The sequence below is a fragment of the Moschus berezovskii genome, chromosome 2 (assembly GCF_049115385.1).
Source record: "Moschus berezovskii isolate FMDL1 chromosome 2, NW_MosBer_1.0, whole genome shotgun sequence".
NCBI classification, from domain to species: domain Eukaryota; kingdom Metazoa; phylum Chordata; class Mammalia; order Artiodactyla; family Moschidae; genus Moschus; species Moschus berezovskii.
In genome coordinates this window covers 138,946,326-138,963,360 of record NC_142461.1, presented here as the reverse complement: position 1 = coordinate 138,963,360, position 17,035 = coordinate 138,946,326, and the positions used below count along the sequence as shown (strand labels likewise).

The 17,035-nt window shown below is 44.6% G+C and overlaps 1 protein-coding gene across 1 annotated transcript in view; it reads left to right on the top strand.

Moving 5' to 3' along the window:
• The first annotated feature begins 2,384 nt into the window (after positions 1 to 2,384).
• Positions 2,385 to 17,035, top strand: part of NIPA1 (NIPA magnesium transporter 1) — a 56,032-nt gene continuing 41,381 nt past the window's right edge. The window contains exon 1 of the mRNA XM_055397976.2: positions 2,385 to 2,563. Coding sequence (XP_055253951.1) covers positions 2,401 to 2,563 — 163 coding nt within the window. The 5' untranslated portion in view covers positions 2,385 to 2,400. The remainder of the gene's footprint in view (positions 2,564 to 17,035) is intronic.

Here is a 17,035-nt window from a genome sequence, read left to right as displayed (position 1 = left end):
TATTTCTGGAATTTTCTATTTAACATTTTAGACCACGTTGGGTTTGGGTAACTGAAACCAAGTAAAGTGAAACCTTGCATAGAGGGGACTACTGTATACACCTACAATGGAATATTAATCATAAAAAGGAATGCTACAACACACGCATGGACAAATGCTGCAACATGCATGAACCTCAAACATGTTACACTGAGTGACACGAGCCAGTCACAGAAGGACAAATGCAGTTCAATTCCACTTGTATGAAACATCTAAAATAGGCAAATTCACAGAGGCAGAAAGTAGCGTACTGGTTAGCAGGGACTCCGTTCCGTCCGTTCCGTCGCTCAGTCGTGTCCGACTCTATGCGACCCCGTGGACTGTAGCCTCCCAGGCTTCTCCGTCCATGGGATTCTCCAGGCAAGAATACTGGAGTGGGTTACCGTTTCCTTCTCCAGGGGATCTTCCCGACCCAGGGATCAAACCTGGGTCTCCCGCATTGGAGGCAGACGCTTTTAACCTCTGAGCCACCAGGGAAGCCCCTAGCAGGGACTAGGGGGAGGGAAATGGGATATGCTTTATGGTTAACAGAGTCTCTGTTTGTAACAAAGGAAAACTTTTGGAAATAGTAATAAGGGTTGCTTAACATGGTCGATGTAATTAATGCCAGGCCTGGCGTGCTGTGATTCATGGGGTCGCGGAGAGTCGGACACGACTGAGCGACTGAACTGAACTGAACTGAACTGTATATTTAAAAATGGTTAAAACGGTAAGTTTTATGTTATGTATACATTACCACAACAAAAAAGAATAAGCAAAAGACTAGATTCATTCAGCATAAAAGTTTTCATACAGTAATGGTATTTGATTTTCTATTGCTTCACAAACAGTGACGTATACAGGTACAGACTGATACTCTTCAGTATTTTTAAAACTTAGGAAAATGGTCACTTATAATAGAAAAACAAACACACTGGTAGCAACCTTACTGTTGAAGCAGTCTGAGTTCAGGTTGGAAAAGAATTGCCAGACACAGAGTATTTCAGAAGGGCATGAGTTTATTAAGAGCAAGGAGCAGAGATAATGAAGGTGCTGTAAGTGCAGCAGGCCGATCTCATGACAGACCAGGGAGAGTTAGTCTTTTTGTGGCTTAGCAGCCAATGTTTATAGCCTCAAGACCCAAAAAAATTCCTCTGGAAGGTTGGCATTAGGTGATTGGTTGAGGCGCTATAGGGTGTTTACTGGAGTGGGAATCTTTGCCTAACTTGGAGTTAGGAGTTTGGAGTTAGTGATGATCAGGGGCTTTTGCAAACGTTACAAAGGGGTTCAATTAGCTTCGTGGGTGAGGGTGATTCTGGGCTCTGCTTCTGTGGCCTTGGTACAAGTCCTTGTACCTATGGCCTGGGGCAGGACTCAACACTAACAACCAACAACAGCCAAACAGTTACACACATTATGGTAATTAACTTTACGGGAGATTATACTATCATTTCTGTATGAGAACTTTAATGCTGAGAAGGAAATGGCAACCCATTTCAGCATTCTTGCCTGAAGAATCCCATGGACAGAGGAGCCTGGTAGGTTCCCAGTCCATGGGATTGCAACAGTCGGACACGACTTGCCAACTAAACCACCAACACCATACTATCATTAAAACAATCATTGTGCAGCAACATGAAAACTGATTATGGTATATTAAATAAAAAGGCTATTTTGTATATTGTAATTAAATTGTACTTTAGGTGGTAAAACATTTTAAATAATAACTATTAGGCTAAGGTAGTGCGCTTGAGTAATTTTAAAATACTGTTCCGTGTTTTCTGAAATTTGGTATGTTTTATCAAAAATAAATTGGGGTAGACAGTATGATCACAAGCCCACTGCTCCAGTGCGGAGGCAGATGACTTCATTTAGTGGTCCCATTTGAGTTTTCATAGCTGGCTTGGCTTCAGGCCCCAGGGGCGGCTCCCCGCTGATCCCGGACCAGCTTTGTGGGGGTCCATGATCCCAGTTAGGACTGCGTCTTGTTGGCGCTTTTCAGTCCCGAATATTGCATGGGACAACCACTAAAAATTGTGTGTTTATATGAGATGCAAACTTCACTGGGGGTCCTGTATTTGCAGTTGCGAAGTCTGGAAACTCTGCCCCTACCCACCCACAGACCGTCTCGCTCCATCCCGCACCACCGCCGCCTCTCTTAAAGCGCTCCGAACCCTCGTTCGCTTCCTCCCGGCGCTCGCCCTCCTCCAGAACTCGGGATCCACCCTCCGCCAGACCTCGGCGAGGAGCCCAGCCTCCACCCCGCCTCCGCGCCGCCGGGGTGCCCCCGCCCCACCGCCCAGTCGCTCTGGGCCGGGAGCCGGCCCCCGCCTTCCGGCCGGGCGGGCGAGCGCGCAGGCGCAGAGGGCGGGCACGGGCGGAATGGGGACTGCGGCTGCTGCAGCGGCGGCGGCCGGGGAGGGGGCGCGCAGCCCGAGCCCCGCCGCCGTGTCGCTCGGCCTGGGCGTGGCCGTCGTGTCGAGCCTGGTGAACGGGTCCACGTTCGTGCTGCAGAAGAAGGGCATCGTGCGCGCCAAGCGGCGAGGTAGGGCGGGCAGCGGCCCTGCTCGGGGTGGGGGCGGGGGGTGTGGAGGGAGCCGCCGCCGGGTGTCGGGAGAGGAGCTGCCTCCAGCAGGCGAGTGTTCGGGTCGTCAGACCTGGCGGGGCACCTCCGAAGGGCGAGCTGCGCGGGCGAGAGACCCCTTACCGACCCGGAGCGCGACGCCGACGCTGCGCTGCGCGCCGGGAGCGTTTCTGCTAGCAAAGCTGCCGGGGAAATCAGCCGCCCGCCCTGAGCGACGGTCGTGGTGTCGCGGCCACTGTTTTTCTCTCTTCCCAGCGGCTGCCAAGGGCGCCTTCAGTTTTATACGGTTTTTCCAGCAGACTTCTTTCCTACCTCGCAGACCCAATCCCTTTGCAGCCGTGCAGCCCGCCGACCTGCCCTTTGGTTTGTCGCCCCGGTGTTCTTGCCACCTGCATTCGCCGGCTGCTTAGGGAAAGCTTCTTGTCTACGGTGTTCCTGGAATGGTCAGAGCCCGCTGCCGGACCGGGAGCAGCGACTGGCCTCCCAGCTTTGCTGTGACTCGGGCCTCGGGTGCACTTGGAGGGCAGGGTCCGCTGACCGCTCTCCCTGCAGTGGCCACATGAATGCAGAAGAAAAAATGTGCGCTCGGCAGGCCAGGGTGGGACTTCTGTCTGTGCTTTCCTGCGGCTTCTGTTCCTGAGGTTCTCGACTGAACCATCTTCGGTTTAGATTTGACCTATTTGACTACAAGTGATTTACAGTGTGAAGAACAAGACAGATTAAAATAACCAAGAATTGGCTGCCTGAATATTGCTTGGGGTGGACGCTCCTTATCAGTATGGAAAGTGAGAGATGCGGCAGATTTCTTTGCCAGTGTTCCCGTGTGCTAAGAGAGGTTGAGACTGTTTACTGAAGGCAAGATGTAGCATGCTTTAAAATTGCTAATGAACCTATCCAGAAGGACTGAGAAGGTCTTGTGGTTGTTCACTGTGTTCTACAGGGATAGTGTTAGGGCTTTCAGGGAAGGAGGAAGCCACCAGGTCATGGGTTTAAGAATAAGTTAACTCATTTAATAGTTCAAATTCTAGAATGCAAGTGAAACTCTCTTGAGTGCCCTGGATGTTCAGCCATGAATGAATTGAGGAAAGAGATAAAGGGACCTACAACCTCAAAAGAAAATATGAAATCATAGATATTTGTTAAAGAATTCAGCTTCAAAGGGAAAACGTTGCAGTCTATACATAAGATCTAAATGAAATCTAATGTAGTTTCCCTTGGATGTGGCTGTAAACTCTAAGGTAGGAAATAGCCATCTGGCAGCTGCACACTTTTCAGGGAGCACCTGTCAGTTTTTTGCCGTAATTAAAAAAGAAACAACATATGTGCCCTTGATAGGATGGGTACATGATCTCCTAGACCCACAAACCAGTCTAACCATGGGAAAAACACCACACAAAGATGCATTCAGAAATAGCCTGCCAAGTATCTGCAGCCCTCCTGTCAAGGTTGTAAAGTCTGAGAGACTGTCAGAGCCAGGAGGAGCCTGAGGACACGTGACCATCAGACATTAGGTAAAATCTAAGGAAACCTGAATATAGACTTAACAGAAAACTGATTATTAGGTAAAACTAAATGTGTTGTTTCAGCTCAGGTTATGTGTTCAAGGGAGTTGGTGAATAAGGAAAAAACCACAGAAACCTGAAAAAAAAATTACTGATGCTTTTATTTATGCTTGCACACTGTGCCCTTAAACTAATGAGTGAAAATGTGACATTTGCTAATTTTATTCCCCAGTTACTATCCACTATTAACTAATTCAAGCTAACTGGGTTCCTCCTAATGGTAGAGTATGGACATAGAGTCTTGTTTCGATAAATTAGTTTTGATTTGTTCAGCAGATGTTCATGAAAGTCTTATTATATGTCAGACCCTGTTGTAGGTATTGAGGACACGTAGTTTCGAAATCAACTCCTGCTGTATCCTTTTTCTGCCTCAGCTGACAGGCAGCATAGTTGGCCATTATGAAATGACTGAAATGGAGGAGATGGGAGGACAGAGGAGGTGGCTGAAAACTGGGGAGTCAAGTTCTTGTGTTAAGGAATGGTTTCTAATTCTGTAAAAAGCTGTCTCACTGAAAGTTTCAACTTTATTGCATTGCCATGCACCAGCATGTATTTTGAGTCTCAGCTTCAGGACAGCCACCATTCTGGTCACAGCCCTTCTATTGGCTGGGAAGGGTTGGGCTACAGCTTCCTCTGTTACTAGCTTTCACTCACTCTTGAAAGGACCTTGAATAGAATACCACGCGTGGAATAAAAATGGATAGGCTAGGAGCACCGTCCACAACACAGGCTTAAGCTAGACTGCCTCGCTTCTGAGGTGGCTTTGAAGGATTCTGAAGATGGGAAGAGGCTGGGAGCACCTGGGACTACAGGACATTGATAATATGTTTGGTGTTAGAACTCACTTGAAACAGAGGTTTTAAAAGAAAAACGAGGTAATCATCAAGTGTAAAGATGTTTGTTGAAAGCCATTTTCAATACTAGAATTCCTGTGCTGGTAGATAGGCTAGGATGCAGCTTCTTAGCTAGGGGGATGATGTCCTACCCTCAGACTGACATTGTAGAGACAGCCTCAGGAAAGTCATATGCATGGATTTGCTGGAGGCTTTGAAGAACTACACGGATGAGTAACTCTATTAGAATGTCCTAGGCCTGGAAGAATTAAAAGTTCCCTTTCATCAAAACCAAGAGATACCTCTTAACGCCAATTAGGATGGCTGTTGCTTTAAAAAGAAAAGTGAAAGTGAAGTCGCTAAGTCGTGTCCAACCCTTTGGGACCCCGTGGACTGTAGCCTACCAGGCTCCTCAGTCCATGGGATTTTCCAGGCAAGAATACTGGAGTGGGTTGCCATTTCCTTCTCCAGGGGATCTTCCCAATCCAGGGATCGAACCTGGGTCTCCCGCATTGCAGGCAGACGCTTTACCGTCTGAGCCACCAGGGAAGACTTGAATGCACACCCTTGTTCATAGGAGCACTATTCACAATAGAGAAAGTGTGGAAACAACCCAAATATCCATTGATGGATAAACGAATTGTGGTATATACATTTAAACGGAATATTATTTAGTCTTAAAAAGGAAGGAAATCCTGACACATGCTGCATTATAGATGAGCCCTGAGACATTATGCTCAATGAAATAAATCAGTCACAGGACAAACCTTATGTGATTGTACCCATATGAGGTACCTCAGTTCACTTCAGTTCAGTCGCTCAGTCGTGTCCGACTGTCCGCGACCCCATGAATCACAGCACGCCAGGCCTCCCTGTCCATCACCAACTCCCGGAGTTCACTCAAACTCATGTCCACAGAGTCGGTGATGCCATCCAGCCATCTCATTCTCCATCGTCCCCTTCTCCTCCCGCCCCCAACCTTTCCCAGCATCAGAGTCTTTTCCAGTGAGTCAACTCGTCGCATGAGGTGGCCAAAGTATTGGAGTTTCAGCTTTAGCATCAGTCCCTCCAATGAACATCCAGGATTGATCTCCTCTAGAATGGACTGGTTGGATCTCCTTGCAGTATAAGGGACTCTCAAGAGTCTTCTCCAACACCACAGTTCAAAAGCATCGATTCTTCGGCGGTCAGCCTTCTTCACAGTCCAACTCTCACATCCATACATGACCACGGGAAAAACCATTGCCTTGACTAGACGGACCTTGGTTGGCAAAGTAATGTCTCTGCTTTTTAATATACTATCAAGGTTGGTCATAGCTTTCCTTCCAAGGAGCAAGCGTCTTTTAATTTCATGGCTGCAATCAGCATCTGCAGTGATTTTGGAGCCCAAAAAAACAAAGTCTGACACTGTTTCCACTGTTTTTCCATCTATTTCCCATGAAGTGATGGGACCAGATGCCATGATCTTTGTTTTCTGAATGTTGAGCTTCAAGCCAACCTTTTCACTCTCCTTTTTCACTTTCAACAAGAGGCTTTTGAGTTCCTCTTCACTTTCTGCCATAAGGGTAGTGTCATCTGCATATCTGAGGTTATTGATATTTCTCCCGGCAATCTTGATTCCAGCTTGTGCTTCTTCCAGCCCAGCGTTCCTCATGATGTACTCTGCATATAAGTTAAATAAGCAAGCCTAGAGTAGTCAAATTATAGAGACCAGAAAACAGAATGGTGTTACAGGGGCTGTAAGAAGGAGGGGTGGAAAATTAATGTTTAATGGGCACAGAATTTCTGCTTTGTAAGATGGGATAGTTCTGGAGATGGATGGTGGTGATTGTACAACAGAGTGAATGTACTTAATGCCATGGAACTGTGCACTTAAAAAAAATGGTTAAAATGGTGACTTTTATATGTATTTTTCCACAACAAAAAAAAAGTCCTTTTCAGATTTCATAGTCTCTTTTCATGAGAAGAGTACAGCCTAGGTGTTGTGGTTACACTGTTAGATGCTCAGAAGGTGAGTGAGTGTGGAAACTGGGATCCTAGTATCCCGCCTGCTAGTCTCACGCCTTCTGTGCTGACCTGCAGGGCACGTGCTCCCTGGCTAGCGACAGTGCACTGTTTTCCTTGCCTCTGTTGTCATTCCCAGGCACACACCTAGGTGCATGTACCCCCACAGCCAGAGATGAGATGGACACACGTTGTCTTCACCCTGCTGTCTTTTGGGCCTGCGGTTAGTTTCCCAGCTTCTGTGAGTCCTCCATGCCCTAACAGATGGAGTTGGCTCCTTCTCCTGCTGTATGTCTTCTTGGTGCCTATCCTCACTTTTGTGCTCCTGAAACCTGTGGTCTAATGGCTTGTTCACTTGTCTGTGTTCCCCCTGGATCGTGGCTGCTCAAGGCAGGGGACACGTCCTGTCACTGTGGAGGCATATGGTGGGCACTCAATATGCCATCCAACTGGCCATGAGTATCCATGTAGTAAAGGGGGTAAAACTGAACCTTGTATTTTATTTGTGAGCTTTCTTCAGATTATTCAGAGCTGACCTCATTTACCTGTGGCCTCTACAAAGCAACAGAAACCAGAGTTACTGCCGGATCTGAAAACTTCTAACCCTGTCCAGCTCAAGGGGAGACCGTTGATGAGGAACACGGGGAGAACAGTGCAGTTGTTAAGAGCATCAAGTGTCTCCATAGCCTGTACATATCTGGTTTACTTGATAGCATTTCCAGGAGAAGAGAAGGTAAAGAAGGCTGCTACTTACACAAGACTCATGATGTCCCAGCCTCAAGCCTGTGTCTGGACTAAGATGGGCCCTGCTTCCTTGGGGTCTTCCAGTGGGTTGCAGTCAGACGGTGGCTGGGGCTGGAGCTATGTGGGATGATTTCTTCATTTACTTGTTCAGGATAGCTGAAACAGCTCGGGGGAGTCCTGAGCCCCCTCTCTTTTTCTCTCTCCCCCTTCCTCCCTACCTCTGTTAATGTTGTAGTCCTTGGGCTTTCTCACACCATAGTGGTCTCAGGGAAGTCATACCCCTTGTGTGCTGGATAGCTTCGTCTAGACCAAATCTTCCAAAGGATAAAGTGATGGCTCAACGATCTTTGTGACCTGTTTTTGGAAGTCTTAGGACTTCCCTGGTGGCTCGGATGGTAAAGCGTCTGTCTACAATGTGGGAGACCTGGGTTTGATCCCTGGGTTGGGAAGATTCCCTGGGGAAGGAAATGGCAACCCACTGCAGTACTCTTGCCTGGAAAATCCCATGGACGGAGGAGCCTGGTGTCCATGGGGTCACAAAGAATTGGACACAACTGAGCGACTTCACTTTCACTTGGAAATCTTATAAAACTACTTCTGCCACATTCTAGTGGTATACTCAGAGCCAGCCCAGGTTCAGAGTGTGAGGGGACAGTATAGGGACATGGATCCCAGGTGTGATGTAGGAGAGAAGTTGAGGCATGCGCTCGATACAGGACTGGTGGTACCATGATTTGAACCCAGCTCAGGCTGACTTTGAAGGTGGTCTTTTCCTCCTTTTTAATGAGTTTCATCATTTATTTAGGGAAAGCTCATACTATGATACTGCTGCTGCTGCTGCTAAGTTGCTTCCGTTGTGTCCGACTCTGTGCGACCCCATAGACGGCAGCCCACCAGGCTCCCCCATCCCTGGGATTCTCCAGGCAAGAACACTGGAGTGGGTTGCCATTACTGTCTCCAATGCATGAAATTGAAAAGTGAAAGTGAAGTCGCTGTTGTGTCTGACTCTTAGCGATCCCATGGACTGCAGCCCACCAGGCTCCTCCATCCATGGGATTTTCCAGGCAAGAGTACTGGAGTGGGTTGCCATTGCCTTCTCCGACTATGATACTGGTTTATTATAATAAGTACATATAATTAATACCCTAAAACATTAAGGTAAATAATTTCTAATCTTTTTCATTATGACGAACATGGGACTAGATCACTAATATACATTCCTGCATGAAATACCGCTTAATCTTATTGAACTCAGGGAGGCCTGGCGTGCTGTGATTCATGGGGTCGCAGAGAGTCGGACATGACTGAGCGACTGAACTGAACTGAACTGAACTGAACAGAGTATATTTTTTCTTCAAAAATGTTTATTGATACAGTACAAAATATAATTTGTATTTCCAGTACTTTAAGTCCTCAATGAGTAAACAGTCCTTTTTAAAAATATTTAAAGATGAACAACTAGAAAAGACTACTTTTCAAGAAGAATATGCTCAATCCCATACTCCCTAACCCCACATTCCCTGTGTATCTGTGCCATTCCCTAATGTTTCCAAATCTGTGACTGTAAACTGATTCTTTTAGATACTGCCTGCATCAGCCGGAGAGGGTGGGCAGGCAGAGTGTTTACTTTGCTTGTTCATGCCCAATCAGAGCTCTGCTAAACAATCATATATCGTTCCAAAGAACTCTGGGCATTGTCATATTTTTAAAAGAGCATCTTCTTCCTGATTATAGAAATGTGGTCATTTTTTAAAATTTGAGAAGTACATAATGAATAGGAAAATAAAAAGTATTCATCTCTTCACTTTGAGGTAGCTGCTGTTACAATTAGGTATATTTCTTCTTAGTCACATTCAATACTTATATTTCAACATTGAATTTTAATGAATAAATCCTGTGTACCAAATATATATAATATATAGGGTGTAGAGAAAAATGAAATAAACACCCTCCTGTCAGTTGTATATCTCTTCATCATGTACCTTGAAAACCACGTGCCAGTTTATATCTTGTGGTTGTGCTCATCCCCATGCTGTTAAATATCCTTTGAAAAAATATTCAGTGGTTGCATGAATGTTGTTGGTGGTGTTCAGTCCCTCAGTGGTGTCCAACTGTTTGTGACCCCGTGGACTGCAGCATGCCAAACTTCCCTGTCCTTCACCATCTCCCGGAGTTTGTTCAGATTCATGTCCCTTGAGTTGGTGAGGCCAACCAACCATCTTGTCCTCTGTCGTCCCCTTCTCCTCCTGCCTTAGATCTTTCCCAGCATCAGGGTCCTTTACAGTGAGTTGGCTCTTTACATCAGGTGGCCAGAGTATTGGAGCTTCAGCTTCAACATCAGTCCTTCCAGTGTATATTCAGGAGTGATTTCCTTTAGGATTATCTGGTTTGATCTCTTTGTAGTCCAGGGGACTTTCAAGAGTCTTCTTCACCACAGTTCAAAGCACCAATTCTTTGGAGCTCAGCCCTCTTAATGGTCCAACTCTCATATCCATACATGACTACTGGAAAAACCAAAGCTTTGACTAGACAGAGCTTTGTTGGCAAAGTCCTTGCTTTTTAATATGCTCTCTAGGTTTGTCATAGATTTTTTTCCCAAGGAACAAGATTTTGGAGCCCAAGAAAATAAAGTCTGTCACTGTTTCCATTGTTTTCCCATCTATTTGCCATGAATGATGGGACTGGATGCCATGATCTTAGTTTTTTTAATGTTGAGTTTTAAACCTGCTTTTTCACTCTTTCACCTTCCTCAAGAGGCTCTTTAGTTCCTCTTCACTTTCTGCCATAAGGGTGGTGTCATCTGCGTATCTGAGGTTATTGATATTTCTCCTGGCAATCTTGATTGCAGCTTGTGCTTCATCCAGCCCAGCGTTTCTCATGATGTACTCTGCATATAAGTTAAATAAGCAGGGTGACAATATATAGCTTTGATGTACTCCTTTCCCAATTTGGAACCAGTCTGTTGTTCCATCATCTTTTAGGATTTAAAACAGCTCAGCTGGAATTCTATCACCTCCACTAGCTTTGTTTGTAGTGATGCTTCCTAAGATACACTTGACTTCACACTCCAGGATGTCTGGCTCTAGGTGAGTGAGCACACCATCGTGGTTATCTGGGTCATTAAGATCTTTTTTTGCAAGCCATCTTGAATTAATTTTTGTATATGACTAAGGTATGAGTCAAGGTATGCCACACTTATGGCAGAAGGTGAAGAAGAACTAAAGAGCCTCTTGATGAAAGTGAAAGAGGAGAGTGAAAAAGTTGGCTTAAAACTCAATAGTCAGAAAACTAAGATCATGGCATCCGGTCCCATCGCTTTATGGCAAATAGATGGGGAAACAATGGCAACAGTGAGAGACTTTATTTTTGGGGTGCTCCAAAATCACTGCACATGTGACTGCAGCCATGAAATTAAAAGACACTTGCTCCTTGGAAGAAAAATTATGACCAACCTAGACAGCATATTAAAAAGCAGAGACATTACTTTGTTGACAAAGGTCTGTCTAGTCAAAGCTAGACAGTAGTCATGTATGGATGTGAGAGAGTTGGACTATTAAGAAAGCTGAGCACCTAAGAATTGATGCTTTTGAACTGTGGTGTTGAAGACTCTTGAGAGTCCCTTGGACTGCAAGGAGATCCAACCAGTCCATCCTAAAGGAGATCAGTCCTGAATATTCATTGGAAGGACTGATGTTGAAGCTGAACCTCCAATACTTTGGCCACCTGATGCGAAGAACTGACTCATTTGAAAAGACCCTGATGCTGGGAAGACTGAAGGCAGAGGAGAAGGGGATGACAGAGAATGAGATGGCTGGATGGCATCACTGACTCGATGGACATGAGTTTGAGTGAGCTCCGGGAGTTGGTGGAGGACAGGGAAGCCTAGCGTGCTGCAGTCCGTGGGGTCACAAGAGTCGGTTGGACACGACTGAGTGACTGAACTGAACTGGAGTGAAGGTATGAGTCAAGGCTCAGTATTTTCCCTCCTGGTAGACATTTGGTTCTGCATCATTTGTTGACTGAATTATACTGCTGCTTTAGTCCATGATCTGAGTGTACATGTGTGAGTGTATTTCTGAATTGTAATCTGTTGTTATTGTGTGCTCAGTCCCTCAGTTGTGTCCGACTCTTTTCAACCCCATGGACTGCAGCAGGCCAGGCTTCCCTGTCCTTCATCATTCCCGGAGTTTTCTCAAACTCATGTCCCTTGAGTCAGTGATGCCATCCAACCATCTTGTCCTCTGTTGTTGCCTTCTCGCCCTGCCTTCGATCTTTCCCAGCATCAGGGTCTTTTCCAATGAGTTGGCTTTTCGCATCAGGTGGCCAAAGTATTGTAGTTTCAGCTTTTTATTGTTTATGCCTGTACTTATGCCAGTCTGTCTTGATTATGTTGTTTTATAATCTTAAATTCAGATAGTATAAGTTTTTTTCTTCTTTTTCAAGGTTACCTAGGTATTTCTTTAGGAAAGTAGATTCTACATATCTAATAACAAACATACAAAAGAACTTCAGGTACTAACTCCATTCATACATTGGTGAATATCAAGTGCCCAAACTGAGTCTAGTTAATGAAGAAAGCTGATCGCCGAAGAATTGATGCTTTTGAACTGTGGTGCTGGATAAGACTCTTGAGAGTCCCTTGGACTGCAAGGAGATCCAACCAGTCCATTCTAGAGGAGATCAATCCTGGATGTTCATTGGAAGGACTGATGCTAAAGCTGAAACTCCAACACATTGGCCACCTCATGCGACGAGTTGACTCACTGGAAAAGATTCTGATGCTGGGAGGGATTGGGGGTGGGAGGAGACGGGGACGACAGAGAATGAGATGGCTGGATGGCATCATCGACTCGATGGATATGAGTTTGAGTGAACTCCGGGAGTTGGTGATGGACAGGGAGGCCTGGCGTGCTCTTATTCATGGGGTCGCAAAGAGTCGGACATGACTGAGCGACTGAACTGAACTGAACTGAACTGAATGCTCTCATTTAACTGGTCGGTATCAGGAAAGAAATTTTCTTGATAGTTCTTTTTTAAAAAGAACTCTGTAAAAACTGTGTAGCATCTTTTAAGTTAAGGCATTAATTAGCTAGTAAAGGACTTAGTGATCCACTCCTGCTTTGCTGTTAGCAGCAACTTCTGTTCTTCCTCTCAGGAGCATACGTGAATGGAAGCAGTTTTCCTGTGGTATGGTCAGGAGGTACATAAGCTAGATGACCGTCTGTACTTTTGTGCTGGAAAGTAATATTTTAAGGACATTTCTGACACATGTTTATAACTTAAGTGGAAGGTTTTAAAAGCCTCTGCCAATTGATATTATCATATCAATATCAATAGACAACAGACTATCAATAGACAACCTCACTGCCAATTCGTATTATCATCCTGACAAGCTTCTTTTGTGTTTGCACAGCAGTTCTTTGTCTTATGGTTCAGCTGTTATAAACAACCATTGAACTCTCAGCATCCAGGGTTTCCATTCTGAGGGGGGAAAAAAATTCTAGACTTTAGGTATTGGTACCTTTGGACCCATACCTAGGAGTGGAGGGGAAGAGGCATGAGTGTAGTCAAATAAGCAAACAGAAGATCATCACTGTTATCAAGTTCTGAGCTCCTTGTTCTTGATGAGGTCCCAAACTTGAAGAGTCCCAAACATCAGCCTGGAAGAGGATGGGCATGAACATAAGCTTGAACAAGGGCCCCATGAGGGTGTCAGCTGAGTAACTAGGATGTTTAGGAACAGTGATGAAGGTGAAACTATGAAGAAACTGTCATTTTAGGACATAAGAAAATAATGTCTATAGCAGGGCCAAGGCCCAACGTGGAAGGCAGGCTCCTAAGAGTTTCTGGCTGCCAGAGGATGGACCCTCTGCACAGGTGGATGAGCAGAAAGAGCAGTGGGTTTTCTTCCATGAGCACCGGAGCTACTGCTGAACTGGGGTCCTTGGGGCCCACGTGGAGAAGTACCACTTTGATGTATAGTTAGGAGTGTAACTTAATGCCTATTAAAGCAGAAAAAATTTTCCTAATATTGACTTAAAAGGTGCAGGTGAAAGTATTGTAGTACTTTTGGATTTCAGCAAATTCAAGCTCCTCTTGGGGAGTATGAGTGGGAGGACCGTAAACACTTGCAGCTGACTTGTACCCTTTGACTAAAGGGAGACCAAAATCTTGTTATTCCTCCATTTCTGGTACCGCAGGTTCTTCCCCCTTTTAGTGAGAATCCACTCCAACCATCCAAAGCATATGCTGTATAGGAGTGTTGTATGGTCGTGAAAGCGTTGAAGGAGCGTCTCAGTGGGCCGCCTTGTACTGGCGCCCTTGGACTGCAGGAGGATCGCCCACATTCTAGCTGCTGCTGTAGCAGTGATCACATGCCTTCAGCATAGACCCCCAGCAGAAAAGATATTCCTTGATTTCTAAGTTCCTGAAATCTTTTGAATATCATATACAGAATTTTGAAAAGCTGTTGAGTGAATTAGTGTGTTCACTTGGTGTAAAACAATCTTTAAGATCTAGAATAAAGTACATTCAGAGCTATTTTTAAATAGTAAGCAAGAATATTTATTTACACAAAAAAGAGAGCAGGAGTGGCCATGCTTATATTAAACAGAATAAACTTTAAGACAGAAATTGTTACTAGAGACAAAGAAGGACATTTTATAATGATGAAATGGTTCAATCTTCAGGAAGATATAACAGTTCTAAATATATGTGGACCTAGCAGCAACACCCCAAATACATGAAGCAAAACTGACAGAATAGAGAGAGAGAGACAATTGAAAGCAGTGGTTGCACCGGACTTCCCGGGTGGTCCAGTGGTGAAGAATCTGCCTTCCAGTGCGGGGGACGCTGGTGTGATCCCTGATTGGGGAACTGGGACCCCACGTGCCGTGGGGCAGCTACGCCTGTGCACCGCAACTAACACCTGATGCCACCAAATAAAAGTTTAAAAAAAAACACTGGTTGCAGATGTTAGTGTCCTACATTCAGAATGGATAGGAAACAAGGCTGAAGATCAGCATGGAAGTAGAAGACTTGAACAATACTATCAATTGACATTTACTGTTTTAATGATTACAGTTGGATTTATGCCATTGACTCTTTTTCTATACATCTCGTAGAGTTTGTTTTTCTACTCATTTATGGCTTTACTTGCATTATGTGAATTTCTCTAGTGTAACATTTTAATTCCTTTAATGATTTTTCACCATATTTTTTAGTTATTTGCTCTAGGACTTACCATTATATTTTAGCTAATGGAGTCTATTTCAGACTTATACTAATTTAAATATAGGTAGATATAGAAACATTACTCCTGTACAGCTGCATTGCTTCTTTCTTTTTTTTTTCTTTTTTGTAATTTTTTTTTAACACCAGAAACATTTTGTAGTGAGGTGTAGCCAATTAACAGTATTGTGGTAGTTTCAGGTGAACAGCAAAGGGACTCAGCCATACATATACATGTAAGTTCTTTCTTTATTATTCTTATATATGTTACATTTCTCGTGTTACAAACCCAACAATGTATTGTTGTAGCTTATAATAAAGATAATGTATACTTTATATTATTTTGTATCCCAAAGAGGCTTAGACAACAAAGGAAGTCAAGTACAGAGTTACAGTGTTTGTAACTTTGCCAATCCTGGGTGTTCATTGGAAGGACTGATGCTAAAGCTGAAACTGCAATACTTCATGGGGTCGCGGAGAGTCGGACACGACTGAGTGACTGAACTGAACTTTGCCAACAAAGGTCCGTCTAGTCAAGGCTATGGTTTTTCCCATGGTCATGAATGGATGTGAGAGTTGGACTGTGAAGAAAGCTGATTGCCGAAGAATTTATGCTTTTGAACTGTGGTGTTGGAGAAGACTCTTGAGAGTCCCTTGGACTGCAAGGAGATCCAACCAGTCCATTCTAAAGGAGATCAATCCTGGGTGTTCATTGGAAGGACTGATGCTAAAGCTGAAACTGCAATACTTTGGCCACCTCATGCAACGAGTTGACTCACTGGTAAAGAGTCTGATGCTAGGAAAGGTTGGGGGCGGGAGGAGAAGGGGATGACAGAGAATGAGATGGCTGGATGGCATCATCGACTCGATGGATATGAGTTTGAGTGAACTCCGGGAGTTGGTGATGGACAGGGAGGCCTGGCGTGCTCTTATTCATGGGGTCGCAAAGAGTCGGACATGACTGAGCGACTGAACTGAACTGAACTGAATGTTTCTTTTTAAAGAAATTTACTTGGCTGTGCTGGGTCTTAGTTGCAGCACCGGGGATCTTCAGTCTTCGCTGTGGCATGCAAACTCTGCATTGTAGCATGTGGGATAGTTCCCTAAAACAAAGTGAAGTCAGTCAGTCGTGTCCGACTCTTTTTGACCCCGTGGACTGTAGCCTGCCAGGCTCCTTCATTCATGGGATTTTCCAGGCAAGAATACCGGAGTGGGTTGCCATTTCCTTCTCCAGGGGATCTTCCCAACCCAGGGGTCAAACCCAGGTCTCCTGCACCACAGGCAGACTCTTTACCATCTGAGCCACCAGTGAGGCCCCCAGAGCAGGGGTCTGCCTCAGGCCTTCTGCATTGGGAGTGGCAGTCTGAGCCACCGGTCCACAGAGAAGGCCTTGTTATGTTACTTTCTTATTTACCTTATCTTATATTTTCATTTGTTCCTGTGAATCAAGTTGCCATCAAGTTATCATGTTCTCACTTGGTAAAGCTTTGCTCACACACATGTCCTTTGTGCTGCCCTTATCAAATTTATTACTATACGTTACACATGTGTGTGTATATATTATGTATAATGCTGTATATTATTGATCCAGCAATACAATAATATACATTCAGTACCTTTTCAAGTCAGCTAAGATGAGAAAGGACAATATATTTTCATTTCCACTGTCTTATAATGATATAATTACCTCTGTTATTACTGGAGTGTGTGTGTATGTGTATGTATTCAGAATACCATCTGAATTTACTTGCTTTCACCTGAAGAACTTCATTTAATGTTTATTGTAAGCTATGTTTGTTCTCAGTTCTCTTCAGTTTTACTTATCTGGGAATGCCTTTGTTTTGCCTTCATATTTGAAAGATAGTTTTGCTGGATGTAAGACTGCTGCTTGACAGTTTCTCCTTTAAGAAATTTGACTGTATTATTCCACTGCTTTCTGGACGGCACTATTTTGCTGAGAAGTCAGTTGTTAATCTTACTGGAATTCCCTTGTCCGTTGTTTTTCTCTTGCTTCTTTCACGATTTTGAGTGTTTTACCATCATGTGACTGGGTGTGGATT